This window comes from Xiphias gladius, chromosome 6 (genome assembly GCF_016859285.1).
Source record: "Xiphias gladius isolate SHS-SW01 ecotype Sanya breed wild chromosome 6, ASM1685928v1, whole genome shotgun sequence".
In the NCBI taxonomy this organism is placed as follows: domain Eukaryota; kingdom Metazoa; phylum Chordata; class Actinopteri; order Istiophoriformes; family Xiphiidae; genus Xiphias; species Xiphias gladius.
This window is the reverse complement of record NC_053405.1, coordinates 2,919,684-2,931,704: the sequence shown is the minus strand read 5'-3', so window position 1 is coordinate 2,931,704 and position 12,021 is coordinate 2,919,684. Positions and strand designations below refer to the sequence as shown.

Sequence of the window (12,021 nt, the reverse complement as noted above, 5' to 3'; positions counted from 1 at the left end):
CAACGAGTGGCCTTTGGACATTCAGCTGGTGAAATATTGAACCGACCCCCAGAAGAATTAATGTTTGCAGTAAAACTACACAATTGCAGATAGTTGAAAACATTTTTTGGTTTAATATGATATTTGGTGGTAATGTTTGAGTAGTAGTTTAGTAGTAGTCTAATAAAACAAAGACATTTAACACACTAATGCCACATAAAAGTCTTGTTGTTTGATCTGATACTGATAAATACTGTATTTCCCTCCTTGCTACAAACAGCTCCATCCTTCACTGCTTTATCTTTTACTGATGTTTAATAGGATTTTTTTCAGGGAAACACTGACTATAAATATTAACCATCCATTTACAAATGATTTTTTTTTTTTTACCGAATCCTGCAGGTGTTTCTGGTATTCATGAGGTACAACGTCCACCAATCAGAGGGCAAAGCCTCTTTGTAGATGGAAACCCCGGGGCAAAAGAAGTCCACTAATCGCTTGCTGCTGCTTATAAACTCAATTACTGTGAATGCAAAGTAATACCTGAAAGCGACCTAGATGAACATGACCTTCTTTTTTATTAACATCGCTCTTCTCTCCTCTGGGTTGTAGATTCTGTTTAGAGAGATTTTAGTGACTAAATCAAACCGAAACCTTAAAAGTGAAGGGGACAAAAACAGGATTGTGAAAAGTGTGGGTGACACGCCCTCAACCCCAGTGGAAATTACAAACTTGGAGAGTACTACGTGAGCAGCTATGGTAGCAATAACTTAGGTATTGATCTGTCCATCGATCTGTGTTTGCATACATATCTTCGCAGTATCCCTCTCCCCATGCGAGGACCATGAGGATGTTGGCGGTTGCCTTCCAGCGGTGACCGACAGCTGAAACGTGGGAGTTCAGGGGATTTCCTCTCAATGTCCTGACATCTACTGACAAGGATCCTCTGCCTTTCGCGCCGTCTAGAACACGAAGAACGGCGGGACCCATATGGGCCTTCAAAAATCGTAGAAAAAAGAATAAATTCACGCATGAAGATAAAATATAGATTCCCAAAAGCATCTCTACCCTGTAGCCGGTGGATGTGTTGGGTCTGAAATGTGAGAATCCTCACAGGCAGGACTCCTACCTGTTGGACAGATGGAGACGCTGCAGGTGAGCGTGACCTTTGACCCCCGTGCTCTCACATCACTGCAGTGTCCAGCATTAACACGAGAGGAGACGCTCTCGGCTACCGGACGGGAACACCTCCTGGTCTGTTGTAGGACGTTTTACCCTACAGCTGTCAAGTTGTTGCTCTCAATCTGTTTGCGTCTACAGTGTGTGTACGTATGCGCTTTTCCTTTTATTGAACCAATCGGTGAGAAACTGAAGAATAAAGTAGCAGCTCTTTCTTGCATTGGTAGTCTGGGCTGAAAATTAAACAATAAACAAGAGAGAGGGATTTGATGGAACAAAAGAGAGGGTGTACTTCTGTCTTCTGTCCACCTTTCTGCCAAAGGTCGATATTTTATTTCCTTGAATATCTACTTAAAGCAACTAAAGCCTGATTAGGGGCGTCCTAGTGGACTGGAGGTTAGAGTGCTGACCATGAGGATCTCTTGTGCATGTTGCTCCTCATCGTTCTCTCCCTTCATTTCCTACTATTTCTCTAGTGTTGACTAACTAACAAAGTGTCCAGAAAATATATTATTTAAAAAAGAATGATTAAGGATTTTGCGGTGAAGCTCAAGACAAAACATGTTGACCGCTTCAACATTTACCCCAAACTAATACCTTCCCTTAACCAAAGCGTTTTAGTAGCCTAACCCAAACCACAGTGGGGAGGAAGTACGCAAGCCCTGGCCTCCAGTGTCAAAGCCCTGGGCTTTATACACCCACCTTGTGTCACAGTCCGCTCAGTTAAGCGTTCATTCTCAGCCTGCCTTTGCCATTTTCTCTAACTGTCTTGTCATTTCAGACCCTGCCACGCGCACCTGCCCCGCAGTAACCCCAGCCCTTCCCGCCTTTCCAGTCAGCTGATTCCCCCGCACCCGTTTACTCACCTGTCCTCCATTTCCCCTTTTGCTCCCTTGAATACTGTAAACTGTTCCATTTCCACCTGCACCTTTCCTTTCCGCCTGCCCATGTTTGACCTCCTGCATGTTTAGGGATTTTGCCTTTGCCGCCTGCTCCCCTTTTGCCCTCCGTTCCTGCCTGCCGACTTCACCCCTCGCCAAGCCCTCACCTCCTCTTTGCCTGCACTACCTTTTAATAAAGGTGACGTTTTTATCGGTGTCTCTGAGTCGTGCATTTGAGTCCTGCGTGTTATGACCCTTACCACCCCGACCGCCTCCCTGCAGCTTCCTGTGCGCTACGAGAAACATAACACTTCATTGGCTTCCTGCTTGATAAAATCATTTAGTTGTGTGCGTATGTGAATGTAATTTTTGGGAGCAACCCAAAGGTTACACTCAGAAAATCCACGTCAGAGTGTATCGGTGGTTTCCAACCCTGTGACTCCTTAACCATATACACCTGGTATTAACATGCGATCTGTGTCTGGATACGTTGTCTGGATAGTGACATCTGATCACCGGCCTTCGCATTGATACCCGGTATCAATAAACTTTTTCAGCGTCTCCGTTCTGTTCATATGTGATCAGATCTTGGGCTCTGCTTATTTTCCTTTGCTGAGTATCGGGGTGATATGTGGGTTTTTTAGTTTGGTGGCCTTTTTTGGTTTTTGGTTTTTTTTTTTTTCTTAAAAATGTGTCCAAGCTGTATGGATTGAGATGTGATCACAATTTGAGCTAGACCACCTCGAGGTATCTGCGAGCATTTACGCCACGCATTAACGTGCATCTTTCCTCATCCAGGTAAGAAATCCAGGGGACTGTTTCACCAAATTTGCCACACGAAGTAGTATCCCCTCAATAATTTTAACACTTTGCACTAAATCAAAACAACTGCCCCACCTGCAAACTCTGTATGAGCAGGAAGGAGCCCCCCATAGGACTCGCGACAATTGTTTGTGAAACGAGACGGCGCCACCATTTGTAATCCGCGTGTAAGCTCTGCTCACAAATCGCTTTGTCCCCTGATACAGATGCATGTTAATCCCAGGTGCGAATGGGGTAAATGAGCAGTGAGCGCGGCAGTGTTTTTTGCTTTTTACAGTATTTTTTTTCATTTGAACACTTTTTAGAGGCCCGGAGAGGTAAAATGGCAGGGGATTTAACTAAACAGCAAAAACTAAGCGTGAGCAAGCAATAGTCAGAGAAAGTTCTGAGAAACCATGATTTTGAGCAGCAAAGTTTTGTTTTCTCTTGTTTCCAAAACCGATAATGATCTTGTAATCCCTTTCGGAGGTTACAGCTCTCAGGTTACGATCTATTACCTTATACAGCGAGTCCATGGCTTCCTTACATAACACAGACTAATATTCTTGGATGAGGCTGCAAGAGTAACATGAATAAAGACAGAGACTCTTCTTGTCAAATTTCCCAACAGCTCTAAATTAAATACTCTCATTTTCTATTTTAAGGATTATCTGGTAAAGTAAAGTGTTTCCTAAACACAAAACCCAATATAAGGAGCATTTACTGCGAAAGGTCTAATTGTTTCCACTATGTATTTGAAGAGGATCTCCCATAAACTCCTTTATCATTAACAGTTTATACCTTAAGCAGCAACAAATGAGTGTGTGTTGCTGAAAACCTCAGTCTGGCAGCTTGATCTGGCAACAAAGCCTCACCGTGACACAAGACAGCACAGTCATATCTGCCCAGCAGGTTTACGGAACAAATCGCTTTTATACAAGCAAGACAGTGCGGCCTTAGGAAGCCACACATCATCAAAATTTTACAGTTTAGCGATGTGCAGGGAATCTAGTGTGACTCGGGATGAGGTGCAGAGCCTGGGAAAGGTTTCCCAACTTCCAACCCTGTCTCCGAGAAATGATGTTTCTGCACACCTGAACTGCAAATACAGCAAATACGTTTTGTGAGAAAAGGTAATCGCGGGCCGGATTATGTTCAGAGGCGACGTGTTCTTTTTGAATGAATGAAGCGCTACATTTATTAACGGCAGCAGAGTTGCCAGGGGGTGGTTGGGGTGGACGGCGGGTGTATGGAGTGCACGACTGTCACATCCACAGTCCCATCTGTGGTCTAGGCAACAAAAGCACCTGCTCAAGGTTAGTGAAAGATCGTGGTCTGGTTTAATAAAACCAGACCACAAAATGTAAATAAACAAAATGTTTATTCACATCCGACAAAGACCAGGATCTTCCCCGAACCTTAAACAAGGGCTGTCAGTGCCTAAACATAACCATTAACTAGTTGAATAATAACGCAGTCACCACAATATATATTATCCTGCAATACTGCAAAATGCTGCACTGCAGTATTAATGTAGTAAAACTTGCCATATACATAAATTAACATATCCTCATTATGTTAATAGAAAATGTAATCGAGTCACAACAAGTTTCGGACAAAACATATTTACTGTTGCAGTTTAGTCGCATAAAAATGTCGCAACTTCACAGGTGCGGAGTAATGAAATCAGATTGTGTAAATGTGTGTGTGCGTGTGTGTGATTGAGGAGCTGGAGTGACATTTGAGCCTGCACTTTAATTATTCGAGTCTAAATGACAACAGTTTACGCGGCAGCAGCGCCGTTTAAATGAACCTGGGTCACGCAGGGCTTCCAGTCAACCTTTACCAAGCGGCCATCATTTACATTTAAAATTTCACACTGACACAAAGGACAGGTAATCGCCAGGTCTCCAGTGTCATTAGTGTGTCATTAGATGTTGAGATTCTAGCTCCAGGTTGTGTTTCTTATTAAACACTGATGATACACAGGTATATTGAATCTCTCAGACCTCTCCTCTGTTAACTCCCTTGGATCTCCAGTATTTTTGTCGGTACAATAAATGCCGGTGAATGTGACTCGGCAGCCTTTGGCCTTACAGTGCACAGGGAATACGTAGAGCGAGGTTGTATCTCCTTCGGGTTTGCGCTTGGCACAAGGAGACAGAAATCTTGGCGTGGTTTTTGTCAACTGACTTAAGCTGCCGACAGCCGGTGTAAACTACAATCCTACGAGTCCACACGGTGAGAGATGGGTCTAATGACGTTTTGGTAATCAATCTGAGTCAGGCTGTATGATATCATTACATGATGCATCGCGGCGCTTAAATGTACAGAATTCGTTTTTAGTAAATACACGCAGAGACACGTCATCAACTCAAGTCCTCCCTCTCTGCGGAACCTGGGTTTTAAAAATGAGGCAAAACAACAAATGAGGAAGTAGGAGTAGACAAGTAGGAGCACAGTGCGAAACTGGTTGTGTCCAGGGAGAGCAGGGCGACATGAAAGGCCACATTTGCAAAATGAGATTAATATGGGGTTTTTTTCGCAGCGGCAGCAGCAGCAGCAACGGCGTTACGCTAGCTTGGTGGTGTGGGTCACTGCCGCTCACGCTGGGAGATTCGGTCCTAAATTCTTTTAACGCTGTCAGAGTTTTAATACAGCCTGTCTTTTTTTTTTTTTTTCCGCCAAAACTTGAAGATTTCAGCAGGGCGAGTGCGCAGGTGAAGATTAACACCCAGATGACACGTGTAATCTGGCCCTAGATTACACACTTACGCTTCCCATGTGTCACAATGTAATTTAGTGCCACTGCTTTTGATTGACGACGAAAGTTTTTTGCTACATTTCTCTCACGATGATCGACTTTTGCCCGGGACAGTGGATGTGGAACATGGAACATCGGAACACGTACAAACGAACCTTTATCAACAAATTTCCAAAGTGGACTGACTACACTGATTCACCATTGTCACTGAACGAATCAATAGAGCTTTTAGCGGGGGAGCTCCAGTTACTGGTGGCTGAGAGCACTGTTGTCAGCTCGGCTGTGATTCACAGTGTCTTACATTCCTCATTAAAAGCGAATTAAAAGACTGCGAAGTTATCAAGCGAAGAGATAGTTATCATAATCGGATAACTCTGAGTTATTAACCGTACCTGCCGTGCTCGTATAGGCTACTGTTGCACTGAACTGAACGTAGCAGCTCGGACTAACAACAGACTGAACATGCTGCTGAACCGAAGGCAGAATCAGATTAAGATCTGAACGTCGGGTCGTATCGACGGTGATACGACCGCTTATCTTAGGGGAAAAAAGCAAACAAACTCCATTGCCAGTTACTACAAATCTTTGACCTGAAGGTGATTCAAATCAGAAAAGTGCCTTGTGACCCCCCCGCCCCCAATGGAACAGCCCAAAATCGCGCAGTGTACAGTGTATATGTTGTAAACACACCGATCCAGTTTATCCAGATTATCTGAACCACTTCACGTGGAGGTCAAACTAAAAGTGGGCACTCCTAAAATGCTGCCGATAATCTCTCATTGTACACGAGCGCAGTAAACGGAGTAAGTCGGAGCTGAATAAGGAAGTCCGTACGTTGGGATGGGTGTTCACGATAGACAGTTTGGGTCATAATTTCACTGTTTGCCTTGGTGTTTCTCTTACAAGGAGGTTTGTGGGTTTGTTAAAAACTAAAGCAGGACCAATGCCGGATTTCTGAAGCTAGCACCAATTAATGGTTCAAATTGAGTTTAAAACAATCTTACAACGATGGCATGAAGAACATGGGGGATCCCTTAAATTTGTTTTTCTGAAGAATTGTGACTAAGATGAGGATGACTGAGGGGGACTTCTCACAGTTGAAAAATGCCCAAACTTTCCTCTGGCATTTCTGCACTGAAATTTCCCGTTCCTTATCAGTCAACATGGAACCAGCACCACATATATACAATAAGCTAATGTTGCCTGACATATCTGCGTGGCCAAGAAAACAAAACCCCCAAAAAACCCAGTCTGATCAGTTGCTTTGTCTCCTGCCGTGTCATGTTCCCAGATCTCAGCAATTAACTCGATGATTACAATGTTAGTGTTATCAGTTGGAATGATGGATAAAACTACAAAAATATGACCCGAGTTGTATTAAACTGGAATTTCCCTTTAATTTGAATTTTTTTTTTTCTTTTGTAAACATTATAGTAATATTACAAAGTCAAAGCCATCTGTCATCTTCAGAGCATCTCTAAAACTGGATCATTCCTTTCATTTCCGGACACAGGAACATTTCCTGTTTTTGTTTCCAGCAACTGGATTACTGTCACTCATTATTCGCCCCAAAAATCAATTGACGGCCTGCAGATTGAACAAAATGTAGCCACCAGGCCAGGACACTCACAGGATCTAGAACAAATGGAGCACGTTTGCTCCATTTTGGCCTCTCTGCTCTGGTTACCCGCAGCCTTTGGAGATGGATTTTTAAGGCACAGGTACGACTTGCTTCAGGCTGGAGACTGAGGGTAGTGGGTCATTTTAACGTCGGGGATCAAAAGCTCTGGGAGAGTCCTCTGCTAGAAATCCAAAGAGAAGCCTGGGCATCGTTTTCTGAATTTCTATCAAAGGCTTTTCTTCTTTTTTTTTTTTTTTAATCCCCTATCAATTCATTTTCCAGAAGCGTAGTAACATACATTTACTCAAGTGCTGTACTTAACTTGATATCTGAGGTACTTGTACTTGCCTATTTCTAATTTTTGCTGCCTTATACTGCTCCGCTACATATTACAGGTCTATACTGTTCTTTTTTTTTTTTTTTACTCCAACACTTCATCTAACTGTTAGTGTTACTTAGTTACAAGTTACTTTGCAGATTAAGATTTTACATATGATGATCTTATAAGTTATTAAACTACCCAACTGTATGCAACTGTATTTTAGCAAAATGCTTCTTACTCACTGCATAAGAAATATCAATACAATAATATCTATAATGGTTGGAAACACGCAGGGACATTTTCTTCTGCATGAGGCGTAATAATGTTATTTAAGGACATTGTTTTAGAGATTTGAAAGCCTATGTTGTTTACATCCACGTTTACTGGCTAGCATCCTTCTTCTTTCCCGCCTTTGTTGGTGCACCGTGGCATTTCTTGCTGAATTACCACGGCCTGTAGATCAGTGGAATAATGTCGAGCCATCAGCTAGAACTGGTAAGGCATCACCCGTGTGCATATGCACACATAATAGGGACCTGCTCATGAAAAAACAACTCCATGGCGCTGCTAGAGGTCACGAGGAAACCTTTAAAGCTGCCCTACTCAATATTTTATATTAACAATGGATCAAATGACAATGTCTAACATGAAATGGGTCACTCATAGTACCAAACCCACAGACACTTACAGTTAGGTCCATAAGTATTTGGACAGTGACACGATTTTTGTCATTTTGCCTCTGTACACCACCACAATGGCTTTGAAACGAAGCCATCACAAGTGCTAATTCAAGGGGTTTCGACAAAAATATTGCATTAATAGCTTAGGAATTACAGCCATTTTCATACATAGTCCCTCATTATCAGAGACTCCTTCACAGTCAATGACAGCCTGAAGTCTGGAACCCATGGTCATCACCAGATACTGAGTCTCCTCCCTTGAGATGCCTTGACAGACCTTTACTGCAACCGCCTTCAGATGCTGCTCGTTGGTGGGTCTTTCTACCCTCAGTTTTGACTTCAGGAAGTGAAAAGAGCGCTCAACTGGGTTGAGGTCAGGTGACTGACCTGGCCATTGAAGAATATCCCACTTCCTTTGTCTTGAGAAGCTCCTGGGTTGCTTTCGCAGTATATTTTGGGTCATTATCCATCTGTACTGTGAAGCACCGTCCTATCGGTTGTGTAGCATTTGGCTGAGTCTGAGCAGATAGTACAGAGCTATACGCTTCAGAACTCGACCTGCTACTTCTATCAGCAGTGACATCAATAAACACCAGTGACCCAGTTCCATTGGCAGCCATACATGCCCGTGCCATAACACTGCCTCCGCCATGTTTGACGGATGATGTGGTCTGCTTTGGATCATGAACCGTTCCTTTCCTTCTCCATAGTCTTCTCTTCCCGTCATTCTGGTACAAGTTAATGGTGGATTCATCTGTCCAAAGTATCTTGTTCCAGAGCTGGGCAGGCTTTTTTAGAGGGTTTCTGGCAAAGTCTACTCTGGCCTTACTGTTCCTGAGTGTTACCAGTGGTTTGCACCTTGTGTCAAACCTTCTGTATTTACATTCATGAGGAGGACTGTAGACTTTGACAGTGGTACGCCCGCCTCCTCCAGAGTGTTCTTGACCTGGCCAGATGTTGTGAAGGGGTTTTTCCTCATCAAGGAAAGAATTCTGCGATCGCCTACTTTAGTTGTCCTCCGTGGTCTTCCGGGCCTTTTTGGTGTTGCTGAGCTCACCAGTTTATTCCTTCTTTTTAAGAATGAACCGCATTGTTGATTTGGCCGCTCCCTTTCTGCAACTGTCTGATAGGTTTGTTTGGTTTTTTTTCGTCCTAATGACGGCCTCCTTCATTTGCATCAACACCTCTTCATGAACAGCTACCAAATGCAAATTCAACACAATCAATTGTCCAATTTCTTTTGATCCTCTGAAAAAGAGGGATTATGTATAAAAATGGATCTAAATCCTAAACAGTTAATGCAATATTTTTGTTAAACCCCTTGAATTAAAGCTGAAAGTTTACCTAAGTGTATCACACAACTCTTCAGTCAAACTAAATCGCTCCTGCATCACTTAAATGCATTTACAGTGACCCAGCAGGTCATTAAGTGACATTACATGTCCATCCTGCTGTCACCAAGAAACAGATCTATAAAGAAAAGGCAGAGAGTATGAAATGAGCGTTTTCGGTCCCGATACCAATCAAAAGTGCAGCAGAGTCTCTGGAGGAAGCAGCTAATAAAGGAAGGGACAACAAAAGATCGCTAACAGCCTTCAGGATCACGAAAGACACGTCACAGACCCAAATCCTCCATCATGTCTTGATGAAACCGGAGGTGAGCACACATCTGATGGAAGGGAAATGCCTCCGTGATTGGTATTGAATCCAAATCCAAATTCAAATAAGGATAAATGCAATAAAATAGGAATGTTCTTCCCTATGAACTGTCTGCATTATTTGAATTTTATATCTGCGTGTGCAGAAAAAAATTATTAATACTTTCTCTTTGCTGCCGTCTGTCTGGAGCCAAAGGCAGCAGAGTCAAGTGAGGAGTCACGGGAGACACCACTGGATCTTCTTTTAAAATGATTCATTGTAATATTTATTTGAGGTATTTGTGTGTTTTTATCAACGGTTGCTCCTGTTGGTAGCTGAAAGTTTCTCTTAGATTTATGTTTCATTTGCCAAAATATTTTCATTTTTCCTCAGTTAGGACACCAAAACCAAGCAGAAAGCAAAAATCGAGTTGATGTGGCAAAAATCAGGAATATTAAAACCACGTCCATCTCCCCGAACAGCCGATAATTAGGTTCAAATTGGGGGCATCTATCATCAAATCAAGTGATCCCCGGGGACTTGTCACCACTCAGAAAAATTCATCATCCATCAGGTAATTATGATCATAATTCAATCCAGACAAACATCAGAGCAGCAGGTCAATAGCTGCTCATTTACAATGTTTTAGCTCCTGCCAGAGCCCAAACATTTCCCCCATTTTTAATGACTGTGCGGTCATTCGTGCCGTTCAGACGAATTCACTTGTTCATCAGAACCTTTGTGGAATGTTTCAGCAGTTGTGCGTCTGAAGCAAAGCACAATGAAGCATAAAATATCCACAGGAAGCTGAATTGCAAAAATGGGACAAATTGTTTAAAAACTGCTGATGGCATTGAAGCTACAACAGTCATAAAAACTGAGCCCTTTTACCCCCTTTACTCCGGGATGAACCCTCAAGGAGGTGAATAGAGAAACAATACACAGCCACACTTGTTACTGTCGTCCAGTAATTCCTGAATACAGTGAAGAGGAAAGTGGCAAGTGGATAAATAAATAGAAAAATTAGAAAAAAAGGCAAACTGCTTTTTAAATATTCAATATTAAAAGAAGTGATTACTGTTTTAACAAACTTGGCAAGATTGGTTTCCTCTTTATTATTATTTTTTTCAATTAATCCTACACATCTTTAATACATCCTGTTTATCTCATCGTCAGGAACCAGGGGGAAACTATACTGGGATGATACTGGACACCTCGATCACTTGTCACAGGCTTTGAAATTGGCACATTGCAGCAAACGCAGGCTGATTTGTTCTGTAAACGCGATTGTTCCGAACCCAAACGCAGCCCTACACCGGCCCACACCTGCCGTCAGGAACCGCGTCGGTCCCCGACGGTCCACGAGGTTGACGTGCAGGTTTCGGGCGGACTCACCGTTTCCCAGACCGCCAGCTGCAGGAAGAGACCCAAGCGGAGCAGCGCGGCCACCCATCTCGGCCACGAGCCTCCAGAGGCGAACGCGCTGTGCAATAACATCGTTACGCTTTGTTCACTTTGAAAAGTACGCACGAGAAAAGTACGAATATCTCCAAGGTTGATGTCGGTCTCTGATGACCGCAGACGATTTCCGCGTCAAATGTCCACAGCCGGCGAGAAATCCGCGAGCCGAGCCGCTCGACATGAATGCCGTCCGGCGTCTCCTCGGTGTCCGGCGCACGAGACGGTCCGCATTACGCGCGGAGGAGAGCGGGGACTCGACCGCTCCGAACAAGGTGCGCTCCTCCCTGCGGAGGAGGAGACGGAGCGGAGCGCACAGACGCAGCAGCAGCAGCGGCGCGCACACACGAGGCGGGACGGAACGGACCCCCACCTGTGGACGCAGCCTCCGGGAACCACGGCGTACTGGACGGAGTGACTCTAAAGTAGCCTTATTTAAACAGGCCTACTTTACAGGACTTGGTGTCCCGAGGACTGTGCTGTGTGTGTCTCTGTGTAAGACACGTGAATATTTCAAAATGTAGTTTTTTTTTTCCTGAGCCAATTTTAAAACCATCATCATCAAAATATCAAACAGCCCCGGGACAGACATCAAAACCATGAGTTATGAGTTGAAAGCTGCAGAAAACATCTGTTGAATTGACCTTGAGTTGGTGTGTGTGTGTGTGTGTGTGTGTGTTTGTTTGTGTTAATTTCCA

At 43.6% G+C, this 12,021-nt stretch overlaps 1 protein-coding gene across 3 annotated transcripts in view; it reads right to left on the bottom strand.

The window, feature by feature from the left end:
- ghrhrb (growth hormone releasing hormone receptor b) overlaps positions 1 to 11,531 on the bottom strand; it is a 47,295-nt gene extending 35,764 nt beyond the window's left edge. For 2 of the 3 annotated variants that reach the window (XR_005707597.1, XM_040129131.1), the window contains exon 1: positions 11,261 to 11,531. Coding sequence is in view for 1 of the 3 variants with exons in the window: in XM_040129131.1 (XP_039985065.1) it covers positions 11,261 to 11,362 (102 nt within the window). In the remaining 2 variants the exon portion in view is untranslated. The remainder of the gene's footprint in view (positions 1 to 11,260) is intronic. The other variant, XR_005707598.1, reaches the window with a different exon arrangement.
- Between the last annotated feature and the right edge of the window lie 490 nt (positions 11,532 to 12,021).